This window comes from Helicoverpa zea, chromosome 27 (assembly GCF_022581195.2).
Source record: "Helicoverpa zea isolate HzStark_Cry1AcR chromosome 27, ilHelZeax1.1, whole genome shotgun sequence".
In the NCBI taxonomy this organism is placed as follows: Eukaryota; Metazoa; Arthropoda; class Insecta; order Lepidoptera; family Noctuidae; genus Helicoverpa; species Helicoverpa zea.
This window is the reverse complement of record NC_061478.1, coordinates 5,631,099-5,653,919: the sequence shown is the minus strand read 5'-3', so window position 1 is coordinate 5,653,919 and position 22,821 is coordinate 5,631,099. Positions and strand designations below refer to the sequence as shown.

General features: G+C 36.1%; 1 protein-coding gene across 2 annotated transcripts in view; it reads right to left on the bottom strand.

Moving 5' to 3' along the window:
* LOC124643248 overlaps positions 1-12,887 on the bottom strand; it is a 55,725-nt gene extending 42,838 nt beyond the window's left edge. For both annotated transcript variants that reach the window (XR_006985894.1, XM_047182145.1), the window contains exons 1-2: positions 12,655-12,887; positions 4,630-4,747 (exon numbers count right to left, since the gene is read on the bottom strand). Coding sequence is in view for 1 of the 2 variants with exons in the window: in XM_047182145.1 (XP_047038101.1) it covers positions 4,630-4,687 (58 nt within the window). In the remaining variant the exon portion in view is untranslated. The remainder of the gene's footprint in view (positions 1-4,629; positions 4,748-12,654) is intronic.
* Between the last annotated feature and the right edge of the window lie 9,934 nt (positions 12,888-22,821).

The window sequence follows — 22,821 nt, the reverse complement described above, 5'->3', positions numbered from 1 at the left end:
AAATACAATATAAACATACAATATAAATAGACAAATAAATATACAATCTTACACACTTTCACGCTTATAATATTATTAAAATGAAAACATAAAGAGAGCATTGAATAAAAAAATAAAGTAAATAATTTTATAATAAACTCAGTTTGATCATTTCAAAAAACATTTCTATTACTACCCGCGTTTATTATTCACAAAGACACTGTAATACTATAACACAAAATACGTTTGATATTTTTTCTTAAAGCGCGGTGGCATTTACCCCGCGTTCGATTTGAATATTTTAATATTTAAAAAAGAGAATTTGCTTTTTTCTGCGCCCACGCGCGATCGACCCACTGTGCAGTGTTAATCTTCTTAATAACTATTCTACTAAATTGATTGACGTTTTTGTTGGTTGAGTAAGTATAAGAGTTTAGTGACTTTAAAAGAGTACTTCGAAATACTTACTCAAACGTTACTTAACTTGAAGACTTACTCAAGTCTTTCTGTCACGGGCTGTGGGATTGTTCGCGCGAGTTACCGCTGCCCTGGTACATATAGGTCGAAGAAACATGGTGGGTTTTGGTCAGTAAGAGTCTGACACTCCCTCACGCTGTACACTCAGCATGAGGGGCATTTGATGAATTTACCACCAAAACACAGTTTGACGTTGATAGAATTAATTTGTATATTGAGCGTTTTAGTATTCGACAGTAACATACTTTAATTGGGGACTAATTAGTCTTATTGCCACAGTAATTTTAACATTGTTTTAACCTAACAAAATCACCCTTTTTGACAATAACGCTATGTTAATAATCTGTGACTTTCATTGTCATTTCTTAGGGTGTATCATATTAACCATAATGATAATCAAACCATAACCAGCTTCGCAATCACCGATTTGACCAATTAGCGGCAATTTGGTGTCTGGTTATCGTTATAGCTTCAGGGTGCAACTCACTCTTTTCATGTTATGTTACAGCCTTTTTATCGTCCCACTGCTGGGCTGCGGCCTCCTCTCACACGGAGAAGGATTGAGCATTAATCACCACGCTTGCTCAATGCGGGTTGCTGATTTCAGACTGTATAGTCCAGGTTTCCTCAAGATGTTTTCCTTCACCTTTTTATCAGCCATTGGTGTCTAAGATATACTTAGAAAGTACATACAAACTTAGAAAAGTTGCATTGGTACTTGCCTGACCTGGAATCGAACCCACGCCCACATACTCGAGAGGTTGGTTCTTTGCCCACTAGGCCACTACGACATATACATAACTCACTCTTGATGACAATTAATTTGTTATTTCTTTAAATGGTTATGAAAAAAGCAGTTCTTCTTAAAACAACTTGAATATTCGTAGTAAACAGTTGTTTAAAGTATGCTGACGACGTTTGGTTTATATTGGGAAAACCTGGTAAACTAGGGCCTAAGAAAATCACAATAATCCCGCCCGTCGTCTTCTACTCGGCTTTTACGTAAATGCGTCTTTTTTGTGTGAATAAATGGTTTTTCTTGCTTTCTAAATCTCAAGCTCAAGCTCCTTCTTTCTAAATCTCAAGAATCGAGTTCGAAAAGTAAAACAAAAGAAAAGCAGAAAACGTGAATATTTTACCTTTAAAGTGCTTATAAACACTCTTTGTATAACAGAAGTTTCTTTCTACCAAAACAAGGAAGTTACAAAGACCTTTATAATTACGAAAAAAAAGAAATACGTAGCATTTTCCCCTCAAAGGAACCAATGGATCGAAAACAAAGATAAAATAATAATGATGTATAGCACTTTTATTTCTTAACAATAGCAGTTACCGGCCGTATAAGGCTGACTGAATGGTTAAGGTTAGAGTAGTTAACTAACTGGACTCGCCTTAAGTAGTTTATGTGAGAAGAAGCCTACTAATTTATGCGCTAGGCAAAAGTAGTAAATAGTGATAGATAGCTCTCACATTACACATCATCATCATCCTCTATGCCTTTTACCTAACTATGTTGGGGTCGGCTTCCAGTCTAACCGGATGTAGCTGAGTACCAGTGCTTTACAAGGAGCGACTGTCCTGTTTGACCTCCTCAACCCAGTTACCCAAGCACATACAACACATACACACAATGATAATTTTATATGTGTGACTCTATGAATAAAGTTATTTATATGTTTAGAAATAGAAATTGCATTAGATTGCTTATTAGACTTTAGAAACATAAAATCGTAAGTGTCACCGTCAATTTCCTTTTAAAAACTGATTATATTCCTTTTAAAAACTGATTACATAAGTATTGGAAAACACAATAATTTTTACTCCCACATGTACAGACGCCAACACATCAAACTACTCCAATATATTTTCTTCAAAAGAAATACATTTGCTCAGTGACAAAATTTTAAGACTTGTTTAAAAAATCATAGAAGAAAAGTAGCGCCGCCACCTCCAATGAGTTTAAATTGTGTTATTAGGAAATAGGGTTGAAAATCCATTTAAGAAATGAGACATATAGTAGATTGATATGTTGTCTTCTGTTCATGAGAGTGTAACGTTCAGTCTCAAACCTTTGACAGAGGGAAGGCATGGCAACTTCGTGTCCAGTTGGTTCAACAGTCTTAGGAGAGCAGACATGAGTAACCGACGAACCAAAAAGTCCCGTTCTAAAACCTTATATATTGATTGCAAAAAGTTTCGATAGAATAATTAGGTAGACTTTTTATTATGTGGGCGATATAACTTTATGGTGTGTGGTGTTCCCACGTAGTTGATCAAAAGTTCAGTGGCACAGACAAGGTACCTACTGTATTTTTTTAATTATATTTAAGGTTATCTGTTTTACCGTGGTTTCACCCGCCTGCCGTGGGTACTACTGCCCGAACCAGGACAAAATATAGCCTGTGTTACTTGGGAAGAGTGTAGTTATTCAAAAAAAGTATTTTTCAAATCGGCGTTGTGTGATAAAAAGCCTATGTTTTAATCCAGGGTATCACCTATCTACATACCAAATTTCAACCACATCGGTCCAGCCGTTTTTGCGTGAAAGCGTAGCAAACAAACGGACTTTCGCATTTATAATAGTAGTAGGAAACATAAATGAGGATCATAACTCCATTAAACAATTCTTGGAAAAAATAATAATTTTCGCGACATACATCCCGGATCAATTTTTCATATCAATCGCGTTCTCGTTATAGCAGAGGTAAGTGATTGTTCAACGAATGAACGTGACCGGAATGAGTGAATGATATGAATGATACGAAGGTGTCGTGTCGACAGACGACGGGGTATTTCCTTGTATTGCGTGGCTTGTGGGTACTGTATGTACTGTGTTTCAATCTGCCTAGCCTTTTCCTATGAAACATTAGAATGAAGGACAAGTTTGATTGAATAACAAAATAAATAAATTTGAATTTGAATTTGATTTTAACTTTGTTCTTCTCTGAAATTGTACATAAAATGAGTTATCTCAATTTTGAATTAATAAACAAGATATTTTGAGTACATACAAAAATAATTACGAAGATGGACCACACACGAAACTAATTTATGATCAAACAATTAAACATTAATTCAATTACTAAGTAATAATCATAAAGCATCACTATCTACAATTAAAAACAGTTATAACTATCCAAACTGTATAAATTAATACTGAACGTAACTTCGTCTTCTCATCGGATATAAATATTTCATACATTACTAAATGCCTATAAAGAAAATATATGTTTTCACACCACGGAGGAAGGAAAGATAGCGGAGACGCCGTAAGGAAGGTAGGTCAGGCGCCTTCTTGTAGGTCAAGTAATGTACGGTAGGCGTGATTAGTTACTAGAACTAACGAGACGTTTGGGTTCATTGTGGAATTAGAACTAATCTGTTAAAGATTGGTCTTGATTGATTTTGAAAATAATGAGCAGGTACTATATAGTACCTAATAGGCAGTCGCTCTTTGTAAAACACTAGCACTCAGCTGAATCCGGTAAGACTGAAAGCCGACTCCAACATTGTTGCTAAAATGCTCGGGAGATAGTGATAAGTCTTTGCTTTATGACATCTCCGCTAGTCATTTTGTTCTCCATGTTTCTACTAAGATCACGTAAAACACAAGTTTACCGTAAGCCGTAAGATTTTTACGGTAAAATTTTTGAAAACAATTAAATTACATGGCTTAATTTTTTGGCCGTGATACACACTGGCCGAGAGAAGAGAGATTGTAATTTGAGAACATTTGGAGCACGGTGGACCTAAATGGATTTGGTCACGGAGAATAAATGTGTATTAGTATGTTGTGCTTATGTCTTTTTTTGCTTGAATTAGTACCCAATTTGAGAGTAAGAACATAGTAAGAAGTTAAGCTAGTTCATAGTTATGTGAATGAAATATTTTTACTAGTATTTAACTTTGTATTTAGTTGGTCGTTTTCTCAGAATATAGAAGGCTCATATTTTTTTCTAATCAAATTATTTTACACACTTAGAAAAATATTGAACAAATGTATATATTATTTTATGTCATATACAAGTGAAATTGTAAAGTTAAAATTCTGAATAACAGAAAAAGTACTGGTATAGATTCTTCGGGCGGCTAATATAAATACATTTTTTTTGCAATATAACATTTGATTTTGTACTTAAAGTAACTTAAATATTATACATAGTATACTCTTACCTTTAGCCAAAGCTGCTTGCACGAAGCACAGACAGATTAAAAACTTGAAAGCTGCCATTTTGATTATTTTCTAGAAGTTTTCCGTTTATGAACACTGTGCACTCTTCACTGTATTTACCTGGAAAGAAGAAAACCAGCGGGTTATTTAAAAATAACATAAGCAACTGAGAAAAATCTACTACCTTAATTATTACGCGAAATAAATGCAGAAGTAAGTAACTCGGTATCTCTGTCTGTCCGGCTTTTAAGCAAAAAATACAGATATCCGAACCTGCTCCACCTTTTTGGGAAGGCGGTTAAAACCGTCCAAAATACTTTATTTTATTTTATTCTGGACCATTTCCTTATTTCGTTTGCAATTCCATATTCCACATACAAACTAAAATCAACTCTCTTTTTATATGCTTTTGTCGGTCAGTGCAAACTCCGACATTTTCCCTTAAAAACTCTCAGCTGTGAACTGCATAAAAATTTGGAATCCCTATACGTAATTTTTTGTATGCCATATTTCAGTTACATAAGTGATCGATAGAGGCGCTGTAAAAAAACATACAAAAAAATTACGTAGTCGTTATCGACAAATCCTATTGTCTTAAACTCACGCTAAAACTACTACACAACTATACAGCAGTATACATACGTATGTCCGTCTGTACAGTTTATCTGGTACCGTAAAACGTACTTCAAACGCATCGCTGGTCACCACCAGAGCGTGGCGGGTTCGATTCCCGGGCAGTGATTGATAATTAAAATAACTATTACCTTTGTGAACGAGGTAGTGAATGTAAGACGTATGTGTGGTGAAGTTGTGAAATGAACGGTCAGTGAGTTCCGGGTCGGGTTAAGTTGCTACTGTTTTTTTTTAGGGTTCCGTACCCTAAAAAAAAACAATAGCAACTTAAAACGGGGGTAAAACGGGACCCTATTGTTTTCGTTCCTCTGTCCGTCCGTCTGTCACCAGGCTGTATCTCATGAACCGTGATAGTTAGAGAGTTGATGATGTATTTTAGTTGCAGCTACAACAACAAATACTGAAAACTAGAATTAAATAAATATTTTGGGGGCCTCCCATACAATAACGTGATATTTTGTCCGTTTTATAAGTAATGGTACGGAACCCTTCGTGCGTGAGTCCGACTCGCACTTGGCCGGTTTGGCCTAGAAGACCCCTTGTGAAGTATTGAAAACAATGGTTTAGTAATATGTGTTCAAATGAAATCGTTTGTTAGCCATTCACAAGGTTCCTCTAACCTGACTCCTGTTTGAAGGGGCCTTCGTGCAGAATGGTCAGGCAAAAAGATGTTGAGGCCTGTGGTTAAGGCACTTTCCTCGGATCAGTGCGGGTTTGCGGGTTCTATTCCAATTCCTTGGGACTCGACCTTCTTCGCTACATGATCCCGTGTTGCTTCTTCAGTATAAAGTGGATAGATATAGAGGAATGGGACGACCTAAGAAAAGGTAGATGGGTTGTGTGAATGTCCATATGGTAAGAAAGAATGTTACTTGTGAGATGACGGCAGATGGAAGAGTATGGAAGGAAAAGACATGCTGTGCTGACCACAAATAAAGATTGAGATAAGGCTAGAAGAATGATGCGATTTTTTTTTCTTTTATGAATTGAACCAAAGTAAATTCCATAGGACGTAACTGAATCCGCTATATTAATACAAAAAAAACATAGCCGCGGGGCACAGCTTGTTATTCAGCCATGTTGTCATAAAATTGCAATTAATAATATATTTTTGTTTTTAAATTGACATGGCCTGTTTTTTGCTGTACTTGGCATAAAATTATAATGAATCATTTTAATGTTTAATGCAAATGTTGATCTTTTATGAGAAGCCTATGTTTCATTGAAATATTTTATTTATTGTTTTATTCTTTTGTTTATATACTTACATAGTATTAGCATATGGCTTCATTCCATTTATTGATCTTCTTTTCATATAAAATGAATTACGCAAAATTACGTTTAGTAAGCTTTCAGTCGAGTTCAAAATAATCTGTTAGCCAACGAAAAAGCCAACACCAAGGATACCAGAGGGAATATTCAGTATAATAAAGATATTTTATAGCTACTTAAGTAAGGTAAAAATATGAAGGAGTCATCTTCATACATAGAAGTTATTATTGTAGAAATAAATAACTACTGTTTCCGCGTATGTAGACAAATAAAAAATCTACGAATCTTAGGTGCTTCTTATTTCAAAGGTCATTTTTTGTCTCATACATTTTGGTTGCGAATTATGAATCGTTCTTGACAAGAAAATAAATTTTAGCCTCTCCGAATTAGTTTTCACGATACTTCTATATGTATAAGACTTGCGCCTGATCTCTCTCCAGTCGTGTCAAATTGTTGTTCCGGGCTATGAGAGTGAAGGAGTAGTGTGTGCACTTGTGGTCTGTGCAAATGCTATTGCACTATAATATTATACATGTATATGAGGACAGCCTCCGTAGGCGATAATCGGCTAGGAGGACATCATCATCATCATCATGTATCAGACTTGCCTACGTTAGGGGTTTCAACCGCATCGCGTAGGAACTATTTCGCAAACCCGGCCAAAAAGTTGCCTACAATATTTCTCAATAGACTGTAGGTCCCAGCTGTCATTGAAGATATTCATTCAGTGATTTGCAGTAAGTCTGACAACCAGCCTTACCTGGGGATATTGGGTTGCCCGGGTAACTGGGTTGAGGAAGTCAGATATACGCATCTGTTTAGCATGGGGGCGACCCCAACAGTTGAAAAAAGGCTAGAGTTTTCTCGATAAAAGAGCTTTATGAAAAACTTCAATAATACATCAATACAGCCAAGCTTTGGCTTTTGACCCAGGCAAGCATGAGTTTATCCCGGGAATATTGAGAATATACTAAACTACTCTCAACTAGGTCAAGGATATCAATCTAACTAGATGCGGCTAAATAATATTCTACACTAGCTGTTTCCACGGTTTCACCCGCGTCCCGTGGGAACTACTACCCGTACCGGGATAAAATATAGCCTATAGATGTTACTTGGGAAGAGTGTAGCTTTTCAACAGTGAAATAATTTTTAAATCAGTTCAATAGTTTTTGAGTTTATCCATTACAAACAAAAAAAACAAATAAAAACATTTTCTTTTTCTGTTTATAATATCCCTCCCCATCTTCCCCTGAGTACCGATGCAACTTTTTAAAGTTTGTATGTATGTACTTTCTAAGTATATCTTGGACACCAATGTCTGATAAAAAGGTGAAGGAAAACATCTTGAGGAAACCTGGACTATTAAGTCTGAAATCACCAACCCGCATTGAGCAAGCGTGGTGATTAATGCTCAATCCTTCTCCGTGTGAGAGGAGGCCGCAGCCCAGCAGTGGGACGATAAAAAGACTGTAACAGATTACAAACAAACAACGGTTTTTTTTCTCTTTATAATAATCTATAACTTTATAAATGAATCGCAAAATGTGTTGGTAAGCGCATAACTCAACAACGCCTGGACCAATTTGGCTAATTCTTTTTTTGTTGTATTTCTTATTGTCAGGTGAAGGTTCTTATGGAAAAAAAAATAGGGTAAAGTAGAGAAGTCAGTTGACGGGAGCGAAGCCGCGGGCAAAAGCTAGTTATATATAAAAATTAAACCCGCTTTCCGTTGTCACGACATAACATGAAAACGGCTTGACCGATTTGGCTGAAAATTAGAGGGGAGGTAACTTAGACCCGGGAGAAGGTTTTAGGATAGTTTTTGTCACCATTCGGCTACGGGAAGCGGGTGAAACCGGGGGCGAAAGCTAGTATTAGTATATAGATGTGGATATTATATGGATATATATCAGTTCAGTAGTTGACCCAATATTTCCTAGGTTACATCTTACAACTGGGTCAAGGATATACAATATAAGCTAACTAGATACGGCTGAATAATATCTTACATGCAACGATGTCTCGACCTCGAATAACTATACATAAGGAAATAGCTATTTACATACTTGTGTACTTAGTGTAATGTGTATGAAAGATTATAAATTTTATGATCACTGTGGTCATGCAGATATATTGATTTTAATAATGTTATTTTTCTTAGTAAAGGAAGACGAGCTTGTGGCCAGGTAAAGTGGCACGTGTCAATCGATCTTATGACTAAGCAACATTTGACGAGTCGTTTTTTAACTAACTAAATAAAGGTGGGTTTTAGTTTGAGGGTTTTAGTTTGAGTTTTGTATGTACGTTTGATGTCCGCAATTATATCTCACTTCTGGATGAACTGTGTTGATGCAGTTTTCAGCATATTGCTTTTCAGACTAAGGAGAAGATTTTTTTGTGATATGGTTTACGAGAAACCTTCAGTTAATCTTCAAGAATGATAAGGTACCCATATATCCATACTTTCTATTTTAAAACTTTAAATATGTGGTGGCTTGAACGCGCTGATCTCAAGAACTACGGAGAGCTTCGATTTGAAAAAAAAAATCAGCGTCACGTAAACCATTTATAGAGATATATATCTTTTTTTATCCGGGTGCTTCAAGCAGTTCCTATGTTACGCGCGATAATATAATAAGTTAATAGTTAAAATAATTGCAGTAACTAAGCATCACATAAAGTTTATTGCAGTAATCCTAGGTTTAATGATTCACACTCGACCATTTAATTTTATAATAACTTCAACTGTATTTAATAATTTTATGAGTTTTAAGACCTTTCACACGGCACACTACTGTAATGCGCGTTAGGAAAATAAAGTTAGTGAAAGAAAATAAATATGGTGTTTAAAAAAATACTTCTTGTTTAGCTAGCGCATATAATCTATTTTCTACAATTTCCTAAGAATTAAGTATTCTGAGGAAACTGCTTCTTTCACTAAAAACAAATTCCATAGTGAATGTTTACTCTTAAAAGCTTAATAGGAAAACAGTATTTATGGTGAAAGAATTGTTTCTCCCAGTTGTAGGATGTATGGAGTTTTCGAGTCGCTGTTTCTAAAATATTCAGGCTAAAAACAGACAAACAAACAAAGAAAATCTTCAGTAATATTGTATCAAGTATAGATTTAAAAAAAATGCTATTGATGTAAGTTTACGCCTTTTGTCGCTGCGATTTCTCATGGTTTGTCTGTCAGACCCTTAGTGTTAAAACTAAAAAGGGTTATAACTTAACATCGATTTGCTAATGGTTGATTATTGCAGTGTTAAGTGTCATATTGACCTCACACGTTCGTCTACAGAGAGGGTTTATTTGCTTATAGCCATGGGAATTGGTTAAGCTGCATTAAATGCGGTTAAACTTTTTCACACGACTGAAACTTACAATAAAGTATTACAAATGCGAAAGTAACTCGGTCTATCTGTCGCACTTTCACGTCAAAACTGAAACGAATTTTCGTACAAAGACAGTCTAGAGCTTGAAAAAATACAGAGGCCGCATTTTATCCCGGTTAGTGGGGTAGTAAACTATTGGCAGAGGCTGGGTATTGTCATAATAGTAGTATACATAGGACAGCCATTGTAATAGTATAGTAGTACTGGTTTAATCAAGTCTTTGGAGCCTTTGATCTTTCTTCGATAGTGACGGATTGTCAGCCTATCGGACTATGAGTGTAAGGGAGTGCACCTGTGTCTGCGCACATACGAGACCTGATACGGTCTCTGCAATCTTCATTAAGCTCGCCACTTTCATTTAGTTTGAAGTCTATCAGACTCAAATATGGCTGTCTTCAATCTTTCTCAGAAATATCAAAGATGAAACTAGATTTGAAATGAACTTGAGATGAGATCATTGTCCAATGATTAGTCACCGCCATCTTCTCATAACAGGTTTTGTTTTAATTATTTATTTGCAGATGCATAATTAGGCATCTTATATTCTTGTGTATGAATGTCATGACTTGATTTCTACCTTTCGACCTTGTTTACTTGGTCTATTGTCAACCTAGTTGAATCACTTTTTGAGGAAAAATCTTCATCTTATATCTTTCTTAGTGCAAAAACTGTTGATTCTTATTAGAATATATACGGTAGTTTATTTTTTCAAGGGTCATTTTCTGGGAGACAAAAGTTATGTATTGCTAAACTTTTATTTGTAATATTATACTTACGTATAGTTAATTTTTAATAAACTAAGGGTTGGTGGGTAACCAGCTATTAAACCGGTTATTTGATCAATAGGCTGCAATTTGACGACTGATCATGTTTTATCCTTTGTCACTCGTATAGTTTAAGGCCTATGGGCGCAACCCATCCTAAAAATCCACTTCATGATCTCTTGTCATATAATTGTAACGATCTCTTAATTTTTTGGGAAGTCGAGCAAATCATTAAAGACCCTTTCACTGAGGTCCTATGTTCCTTCTAGAGCTCTTAGTCTACCAGCGCAGCGGTTACCCATACGATCAATCCCCGCAGCCTGATTATCCAGTCACTAGTTGGAGACGATACCTAGCACAAAGCCAATTTTGACGTGATCAAAAACTGGTCAATCTTTTGTCACTAATCTCTGATTACTCATAAAGGTGGTTTAATGAATTGGTGTTATTAACGTTCACGACTCCTTATAAGTTTGACATGTGGGTGGCTAACTGCAATATGTCTGAGTCATTTGCCTTGAGATCTTATGACAAACAAAGGTAGATACCTGTTGAGGTAACGTCAAGGCTTTTCTAGCCGTAGAGAGAGAATTGCTGGGGAGTATGTTACAACACTTTTTTGGTTTTAGAAAACACATGTTTCGTGGCCTGGCCGTTAAAGCTCCAAACTTATAGTATTTGTATGTAGGTTTGATCACAGGGGCCCGATTCTCCTAAGGTAATAATGTCAAAATCGAGTAGAAATCGAATCGCAATATGATCGCAATAGCAGTTTTAACCATATCGGGCATTCTGCTACTAATAAAAGACCAATCGTATTCGATTGACATTTGATTGGTGTGCGATTGGTCTGCTATTTTGGTGATTTTGGTCCATACGGTAGTTTGCTGTACAATCATTTTGCAATCGTAAATCATTTGCAGACAAAATGATTCATTATTGAATGTCAGAAAAGGATAAAAACGTTTATTTCAAAGAAAAAATAGCGGAATGCCACATACGCTTCAATCGTAATCGAGTCGGGATCGGATCTCAGTCGAATCGAGTCGAACGTGAATCGTATGACGCTTAAGTAAAATTAGGAGAATCGGGGCCCTGGTATAGCAATATACCATTTCTGAGTTCTACCTATGTATTTTCTAAGTGTATCTTAGACACCAATGACTGAGTAAGGGAGTAGGAATATCTTGAGAAAACCACCTTGAGCAAGACTGATCCTCATTCTTTCTCTGTATGAGAAGAGGTACCCAGCAGTGAGACAGTGAAGATTATGATGATGATTAGGTATATAATTATTGTCTGGTCCCCATTGTTAAATTCCTGAGTGATTACATGCTCTACTCGGTCTATAACTGCTCTTTCATTTTTTGGACATAAACACTCTCAGAAATGGTCACCCATCGGAAAACTGACCGCCATAAACACAGCTTAACCTGGCTGCTCTAGAGGAGCCGTATAACTATACAACTATTGTAGTATGTCTATTTGATATTATATTATTATAAGAAAAGCTCTATTTTTTCATTTAATCCCCGTTATTAGTTATCACACTACTACTGTCCTTTTCACTCTCACTTTATCTATCACCCCTCTCTTTTACTCCTATGTTAACAATTGCACAAAGTTCCTGGAACGAATCTTTGACAGTTCCTTTCCTTAAAAACTTCTAACCAAAGCAGACAGGATGTATTAGTAAATTCGACAAAACTCAATAAAAATTCAAACTTAATTACTCCATTGAAAACTTTCTCTAAATCTCTTCAAAAACTTTATCTAAGTAAAATCTTAAGAAAACACATTTAAGTTCGTTCTAAGTTTACGTCATTCCAACTTAGAGTGTTGAGCAACTCCATCTAACTTAAGCACTAAAGTTAGCCTTAAAATACTTCGACACTTGCGTAATAAACAGGTAAAACTACCACAGACACGAAAAACAGAGAAAAAAGGTTATAATACTCACAAAATCAGACACATTCACATCACTGCACTGCACTACACAAAAAAGGTTGGTACATAAATAACCTCAAAATTTTGACAGCTGTTTAAACAGATTCGAATTGGGAATACGGGTTCTATAGTTCTAAATTCAAATGCATGTTAGAGTGTGTTTTTGTTATGGTTTTGCGGGCGTGTGTTTGACGCCGGGAGCTGACGTGTGGCCCGCGCGGCGGTTGGCTAGCGACTGGCTGTTTCGCCTTGAATGGTTGATCGCGTTAAGATGCGTTTACGCAGGTGTTTGTGCAGAATGGGTTGAGAATAAGGTTTTAAGGCTCGTTTGGTGCGGTTTTGTTGTTAAGGCTTTTAATTATAGGTTGTGTTGTTGTTTGAATAGGTAACATATATTTTTATACATAATACAACCGGTGATGTAATATTTTCTTTTATCCGTTTTTTTGCCTAGAGATTTCCATCATCATCACCGTCATTGAAAAGACTTCAACGAGTTTTTTTTTTGAAGTTACTATACTGAATCTTTTCTAGTTAAATCTACAGCTGATCTATGTGTCTGTAATGTAAGGTTTACAAAACGTACACATACTACAATAATTATTTCTTTGATTGACTAACATAGAACTCTTTCTTTATTACTGTACATCACAATATTAAATGAAAACAAAGTTAGAATAAGAAAGCTCGACAAAAGATTTTCGTATTATTTCGAAAAAACTAATAAAACCCATGAATGATTACCAAAGCAAATCAATAAACGAACATTATGTAATCACCTTTATTTAACACAATTGCGAAGTGAGCCTTCCAAGTCTGAGCTTTTTCACATTTCCAAAACAGCCTTAATTCACTTCACCTGCAAGCTAATTTCCACCTTATTTCCTGAGCTAGAAAACTTAATATCCCTTGGACCTATTCCGTGATTACAAGACAGGGGATTATAGACTTTAGAGACGGGAAAATAAGGTTGTGTTTCGTTTGGCCATGTGTAAGCGAAAAGTTCTGATAGCCACCACACTATTACAAGACTCCTTTGGTTTACCGACTTTACAAAGAGTAGTAATGAGTGTTGGTCGGTTTCTTTCTATTTTTATTATGGTCTTGTTTGAAGGCTGTTCGTTGTATGCAGATGTGGGAATTTACCTTTGTTTAGTGTAGATCAGAAATCTCTAACTTTTTCATTCCCAGCAAAAACACATAGGAAGTGGTGAAGGGTGGGCGTTTTGGGGGCTGTCTTGCGTTTTGAGGATTGAAGACTACTGAAAAAGTGATGATTTATCAGTCTTATTTGAATTACTGTTTTTGAGTTTGAATTTATTTTGATTACTGATGGTGTTGTGTGATAGATTTTAAAAGTATGATTTCTTGTCATCAGAATACTTAAGGCTCGAGCAGACCGGATGCGTATGCGTAGACGTGCGCGTAGACGTGCACGTACCATGAGTTATAATGTATAGAAATGTATGAGACCGGCCACACCGCTTGCGTAGCGTAGACGTGCACGTCTACGCTTACGTCTACGCATACGCATCCGGTCTGCTCGAGCCTTTATCATGTTTCATATCTGCCTAGCCTTTTCCCTACTAAGTTGGGGTCGGCTTGCCGTCGTACAGGATTCCGCTGAGTAATACGGAGCTACTGCTTATTTATAGTCTATACTCAGTTTAATGTGCCTTCCTAAACACAAAGGAAATCGACACAAGATGGTCACCCATCCTCGAAACGTTGCTTAACCTTACGATCCGTGCAGCTGTGCAGTTCAATGTTGTGATTTCATCTCTATTTAGATATTTTCCGATCACTTTACAGTTTAAATATATTCAAGATGTCTCCGTTTCTTAAATCCCCAAAACCAGTTGGGAGCGATGACCTCCAAACTTGTTGCAGTCGTAATTAAGTCGTGTTCAGGGAGTCGTTAGCTTTGTGGGAGGTCCTGGGTACGATTCCCGGGTCGTGTAAATTCTTAATAGGTGTTTTTTTAAGACAGGATTTTTTATTGGTTGGTGACAGTGTTGCTAGCAGTGGGGATGGACATGGGGATTTTAGTAGTTAAAAAAAAAACATACAAGTGACGGATTGAGATAGTCCTCCTATTTGGGAAGTTGGTAAGTTAGAAATGATTGGTCCAACCTTATTGGATTAAATACAGGACCTCATGTCTAGGGAAAGTGCTGGTTGACCTGTACTTATGTCATCATCCTAAAAGAAAACCATCGCTCAGAAATCCTCTAGCGGTCCAAACAGCTATATTTTTCTAATAAACCTCATCTTAGATTGTCCAGACATTTCATCGCGAAAACTTAAATACGGACTAATATCATTAAAACGCATCAACATTTCGATTATTAAAACAGAACAGGAAAAAAACAAAATTTAAAAACACGATAGCGCAAAGGAAATATAAACATTACTTCATCCTTGAAAAACCAACTTAATGTAACACGTGGCCAAAATAGGAACTAACGAAAATGTATTGCATTTGACAGCTGTTGTACGACAGTGGCGCCCTCATTCAATAACTTTGTAAATTGACCATAGTTCTTGCTCTTCATTTGCAATACCGGTTGCTGTCAATATTGTGATATTTTAGCCACGGAATAAGGAAAGAGTGGAGATGCCATAGTGCAGGTAGGTAGGCCTTCTTATTTTGTATTGTTTTGTACCATCCAAACTAATATTCTATATTTATGGATATCGAGCAAAAATGGGCAAAAAAATCACGTTTGTTCTAGTTTTCAGTATTTGTTGTTACAACGGCAACAGAAATACATCTGTAAAAATTTCAACTCTCTAACTATCACGGTTCATGAGATACAGCCTGGTGACAGACGGACGGACGGACGGACGGACAGAGGAGCGAAAGCAATAGGGTCCCGTTTTACCCTTTGGGTACGGAACCCTAAAAAATGGTCGTGTCCAAAGAAGGCATATTAGGGCTAAAACAGTAACGTTCCCTGTCCCCCGCACACCCGCATTTTGGCGTGATACTTTCTTAGGAGATTTTCCGTTATGGCACCTCCACTAGTCATTTTGTTCTCCACGATTTTAGCGTTTTTATTTTTATTTTGTCTGTGTTTTTAATTATGTTGGGTTGAGTCTCAATCGATGAGCTTGTCTCAATGGATGACCAATTTTGTATGAGGTGTAAAATGACTGTCGTAGTTGGTTCTTCATTTCATTTATAATTCTTACATTCTCATAAAAGCTGTTTCAGAGTTTTTATATACACTTATTATCTAACTTGTAACCTACTATGTACTTACTATAAATATTTACAAAATTGCATCGAAAATCTCCTCTTTATAAAAATTAAATGTAAATTATTATATTTCAATTAAAAAGGACTCTTACATAAAATGTGCTTTTCAGAGTTTTTCAATAAAAATACAAGCTAATTAAAATCCATGTCCAAGGGTAAGTTTTATTAAACATCGGTTTTTAGACACATTCCACTAGCTTCTTTACCACTTCGCGCACCTGGATAATAAGAAGTGTATAAAACGCTAGGTACTCAGGTTTGTTTTTAATAAGTATTTGTTGATTCATTAGATACAGCTTATTCATAGATGGACAGACGCTTAGACAAACAGACGGACAGACAGTCGAGTATTTGTCTGGTGCCCGATTCTCCTAATTTTACTTAAGTGACATACGATTCACATTCGACTGCGATCCAATCCCGACTCGATTACGATTGAAGCGTATGTGGCATTCCGCTATTTTTTCCTTTTAAATAAACGTTTTTATTCTTTTATGTCATTCAATAATGAATCATTTTGTCTACAAAACCAATCGAATGTCGTTGGAATACGATTGGTCTTATATTAGGAGCAGAATGCCCGATATGGTTAAACTGCTATTGCGATTCAATTTCTATTCGATTTTGACATTATTAACTTAGGAGAATCGGGTCCCAGGTTACGAAATACTAAACACGGAAGGAGATGAAAAAGGATAATACACAATTAGGCTTTTTTCCAAGCAGTTAAATTAAAACCAACTCAAGGAATATTCTTTTAAATATTTTCTAGCACAAAACAAAATGTTCTAGTTAGTTAAAACAACCAGTTTTACTGAACTATTTATAAGATTCTCGGAAAACCGGCACATTTGCATTTGAATTTGAAATGCTACACGCCTCGGGGGTAGTAAGCTCAACCCCAGACAATTTCATTATGCATTGTTCATAAAACTTATGTTTTAACTAGTAACTCGCCATGGTTTTATGTGGATATAAATTATGTGGCTGGAAAATCATGAAAATCTTTCTATGTATTTGGAAAACCGTATGAAAATCCGTAAAGAATTTTCAGACTGTATCGCGAACTGGCCCGGTTGCTCACGGCTTAACCCTCGTTATGGGGGATAACGTAAACTCAAATAGAAACTAATTTTTTTCATATAAAAAAGTACTTGTAACAGTTATTTCGAAACATCAAGCTAGTTGTATGGTTCCAAGGTGTGGGTCTTATGGAGAAAAACCCACAAGAAACTCCATATACACCCTTCTCAATAGTTTTAAAATATGTCATTGAAAGATTTTTCAAAAATCAAACAAACTACTCTTCAGCTTTGTAAGTACACGTTGTAAGTACTTGAAAAAAAAAACGGCCAAGTGCGAGTCGGACTCGCGCACAAAGTTCCGTACTAGCAAAAAATCACGTTTGTTGTATGGGAGCCCCCAAAATATTTATTTTATTCTAGTTTCAGTATTTGTTGTTATAGCGGCAACAGAAATACATCATCTGTGAAAATTTCAACTCTCTAACTATCACGGTTCATGAGATACAGCCTGGTGACAGACGGACGGACGGACAGAGGAGCGAAAACAATAGGGTCCCGTTTTACCCTTTGGGTACGGAACCCTAACAAGATGCTTTAAGCTCCTACTGTAAATTGTGTAGCAAAATATCGTAGCGACGTAATTCGCTCTGCTTATGCATAAGTTGTAGGCACTTTAATTAAAATTTTTGTTTCTTAGAATAATTTGATCTGTTTAGTTTGTCCTGCGTGGGTTGTGAATACTGAAGGATCTTATTTACTCGAGATTTTTTGAATATACGTGCCGACACTTGACTTTAATCAAGGTCAACACAATTATTCTTTTGTAGATTCGTAGTTAATTCTATGATTACAATATCAGTAACATACTGCTAACATAACATTTACAGGTAATATGTTAGATAATACTATATACAATATGTTTGTTTTTATTTTTATAATTTAATATTAAAAAATGTAAATAATATGTTGAGAAATAAATAAATGACCTACCAATATACAATATTAACTATTACAATTGACCAAAATATTTCAATTAAGTAAATGACTGCTTATATTCTGTGTTCTATTCCTGTCCCGGTTGCTGGGGAGTTTGTTGCGCCACTTCTTCTTCCCAGCAAAAACACATAGGAAGTGGTGATGGGTGGGCGTTTTGGGGGCTATCTTATGTAAATTCCTGACGTTCAAAAAGTGCTGTCTTGCAGCCAAGTTTGAATAAATGACTTTTGATTTTGATTTTTTGATTTTGTCAGGATTTATCAAAATATGACCCAAACTCCCGGGTGTTACCACTGCGCCGACAGCCTATAGTCGTGTGCTCTGCCTAGGTAGGAGCACCGCAGGAGACTGAGCTTTTGCCTGTATTGTACCATTCGCTAGAACGTTACATTACACAGAAATGCTCCACAATATTATGTTGTAGTCTATACTCAGTACTCATCTAAATACCAACTTCGCGTACATAGTACACAATTAATTTGATATCCCCCCCTATCCACCCTATCCCCACCCCCCTGTTGTCTCCTAGTATCCCTGGGATAGCAGGCTGCATTGATTGCACTGGCGCATTGCAGATGCGCTGTAACGGCTAGTGATGGGATGTGGTGTAGGCGTGGTTATCGATATAAATAAATCATAATAATAATACCGACACCTTCACATAAGATTGGTTAGCCCCTTTTTTTTTTTTAACGACGTCAAAAATCATCAAATGACCCCTCCCGCTGTGGGTTAGCAGCAGTGAGGGAGTGTCAGACTCTTACTGACTAAAAACCGTCGTGTTCCGTCATAGGCCTTTTATGTGCCAGGGCCGCGGTATCTCTTTCGAACAACCTGCAGCCCAGATTGGTTAGCCCCTTAGGTAAACTATCGATAGTCATATCAACTACTTTTTACACATTACATATGTACCGGTCTAGTTTTAGGTAGTGGAGAAATAGCAGTGTACAACGAATTTTATGTAATTTTTAAAAAGAAGTCGTAGTTTTTTTTTGTGAAATATCTCTTCTTTTTTTACAATTAAAGAGTTTAATGTTATTAACAAAATATTTACATTAATTGAAAAAAAAAAAAAACATAAATATATATACAACTTAAAACTAATACAGTGCATCAAAAAATTGCTCCTCATCGCTGTCACTGGGTAATGTACCCAAAAGACTCGCAGCATTGCCACGTTGGATGGCAATGCTCAACCTCTGTACGAAATAAAAGCCAGCCTTTGGGTCCCGGGAAGAGTCAACCAGGCGCTGGGAAATATCCCTGGCAAGAAGGTGGGCGCTCGGACCCCACGGCCCAAGAGTTTCAACCCCAAACGGCTCAAACATGTAATTGCCTATAAGGTTACTATATTTGCGCCGCTTGAGGTTCTCTGCTTGTGCAGCGGCGGAGCCAGCACAACATGCAGTTCGGGAAGGTGAGATGGCGCAAGAGTGTCGACGCATTTCGCACAGTCGTAGTTATGTAATTGGATATTTATTTCTATTCAGGGCATTCGATGACAGAATTTAAAAACTTTTTTAGGCTTGTATTTCAAGTTTGTTAAAGACATATTGAAACTTTTTTGTACTCTAACATAACTTTATCTTTTCTTTCAAAAGTCTTTGGTCCCAAAACAGTCATTCAAACATAAATGTGGTTTTGGGAAGCCAGTGACCCGTATGTTAAAGTTTTAATAGGCATTTATAAAGACATACATTTTTTTTTCCATATAATTGGTGGCTACCCTATTGCTAGCAGTTTAACGTAAATTAAGCTTTTGGACAGTTTTGTGAAATCTACAAGGGCGAAACACTCTGTTAAAGCTTTTTAAGAAACGTATAATGTCACACTTTTTCATTAGTATTGTATCTAAAATGAATTTATGAGCCCCATTTGACCAGATTATAAAATCTCTGAAGCTTCTGAATAGACCCAAAAAAGAATATCGTTACGTAACTGAAATGCCATATCGATACTTTTTCAGTCACATCACTACATGTCCTGTTTACGTCATCACAGTTCCTGACCCCGTGGCATCTAACGGTGAATCTAACTACACAACTAAGAACTACAAACTAGACTTTATTGTTTAAAGCACAAAGTTGAAATTCCCTTGACAATCATTTATAAAAACAGCCATTAATGTAAATTGGACTTTAGAGGGTAATAAATAAAGTGCATGTTTGTATGCACTTAATATACCTAAAGGATGTACATGTAAATTAGACTTTAGTAGCTAATAAATACAGTCTGTTTTTGTATGCATTTAATATATCTAAGTGGGTTGGGAAGATAACTTAGTGCTGCAAACTAGCTCGGTTTTCCAGGAATAGCAAATAGTTTTCTTTATTAAAATATCAGACGATGTTTTTTTACTTTGCAGCAGTTTTCAGCTTGTTTTTATAAGGCTTCCTTGAAATTTTATCTTCCTTTCAGAATTATAAATGTAGCTCGTTAAAGATTGCATTTTTATAGCGCCTGTAGTTTTTGTGAGAGCAATGACGTGTTAGAGTGAAAAGAAGGTTATAATGTAGGCTCAATTCCAACTACATATGTCGTCGGCTCCTAAGTATACTGAGTCAACTAACAAATTTTGCGAATTGCACTTTTTTGTGTATTAACACAAATAACAATAACAATATTGTAAATACACAAAAAAGTGCAATTCGCAAAATTTGTTAGTTGACTCAGTATACTTAGGAGCCGTCGATGTATTTGTAAACGTGCTCCACAAAATACTTCATTTAGCTAGCCTTTTCCCAAGTTGGGGTCGACTTGCAGTCTAACTGGATGCAGCTGAGTACCATTGTTTTACTTGTAGGGGCTGCTTATTGTCCTCCTCAACCCAGTTACCCGAGCAACCCAATACCCCTTGGTAAGACTAGTTGTCAGACTTTCTGACTTTCAAAGATGTGCAAATGTCAGCCGGACCAACAATTATTTGTAAAGGTGTTATTGATGCAAAATACTTGTGAATCATTCATACTTCTAACAGGCAGCTCCATATTAAACGCTGTTTAACGCTCCACATACCTACTTAGTCACTGTAGGTACTGTATCAGACGGGAAGCCGACTCCAACATAGTTGGTATAAGACTAAACAGATGTTAATAATTCATTTCAGTTTCAGCAATATTTACGCCGTGATTCGTATGAAAAAGATACAGGTATATTGCTAAGTTTATTCCATCGAGCTCCAAAAGGGAGATATCTATTTTTTTGTAAAAAAGTAAATATGGTAATTTCTAACTAAAGCATCATGTAGTACTGTATATCAGTAATAAGAAATATGTATTACCAATATACATACTAATACATTTATTTATTTATTATTTATTTTCATCGTATAATAAAAAGGAAACATTTTATTGTTTTTATGTTCCTTCTTATGTGCTTTTAAACTATTATAATTACAGACCCGATTTAAAAAATTATTTCACTGTTGGGAAGCTATCAGTATTTGTCAAGTGTGACATTCCCTCGCGCTGCGCCCACAGAAGGTGGGGGCATTCATTTGATGTTTTACCAACAAATTAAAAAAGGCAAACTGTTAGCAGCCGTCAGACTGTGTGAGCCGGAAATTTGAGTTACCTACAAACTCAGATTAATTCTCAGACGGGAACCGCTTTTGCTGTGAGTTGGCCACAAACTGCGCAACTAGCAATCTGTGGATACTCCATTTTAAATATATGGAAAGGTGTACTGACTCAATATGTAGCAGACTCAATCAGCTGCTAATAGTTTGCCTACTATGGAAATTGAATTAGTACCTCGTTTTACCAGAGTGCCTAGTGTAAGTTTTGCAAGTTAACTTCCTTGATGCGTAAATTATCATACAAATAAATTACGGTGCATTAATGTTAGATCAGGGGCCGATTCTCCTAAGTTAATAATGTCAAAATTTGGATAGAAATCGAATCGCGATAGCAGTTTTAACCGTATCGGGCATTCTGCTACTAATAAAAGACCAATCGTATTCCAATGACATTGGATTGGTTTGAATTGGTCTGCCATTTGGTCTATACGGTAGTTTGCTCTACAAGCATACCTATTGCAATCGTAAATCATTTGCAGACAATATGATTATTTCATTATTGAATTACAGAAACGGATAAAAACGTTTATTTTAAAGAAAAAATAACGGAATATTATAATACGCTTCAATCGTAATTGAGTCGTGATTGGATCTCAGTCGGATGTGAATCGTATGTCGCTTAAGTAAAATTAGTAGAATCGCGCCCCTGTTTATTTAGTAAAGCTGTCATCGACACTTGGTCGTATTATAAACGTGCTTTTAGTAAAGCTGTCATCGACACTTGGTCGTATTATAAACGTGCTCACTCACGAAATAGTAATCGTTATTATCCGGCAAAAGGAATGAAGGTGTCATATTCAAATCATGTGTTGCAGAATACAACTCTTTCTAAATAGGTTAAGATCAAAAATGTAAAATTAATGTAGGTACCTACCTAATAAAGTATATCTATCTATCTTTATTTCAGCTGAGTTATAATAACATCATCAGTATCAGCTCCCAAATAGGTTTGTAGGTAGTGATTTTAATAACATAAGATGAAAACACTTATCGGAGGCCATCCTCACTGTTTTCTACATGAGGAGAGTTTGTTTGCATGTGTGTGTATGACTGTTACTTTTTACGAAGAAACTATTGAATGGTTTTTTATGAAACTTTGCAGTAATATACCTTATATAGCAGAAGACATAAGCTACTTCTTGTCGTCTGGAGCTTTTAAAATATAGGTATTTTTGAAAATAATTATCGCATGGCTGGCAGTGAGTAAACTGCAATTAGGCTGGAAGCCGACTCTAACATAGTTGGGAAAAGGCTAGGCAGATGATTATGTCTGGCAGTGAGTTAATTTGGATAAGGAGGAATGTTGAAATAACAACGACA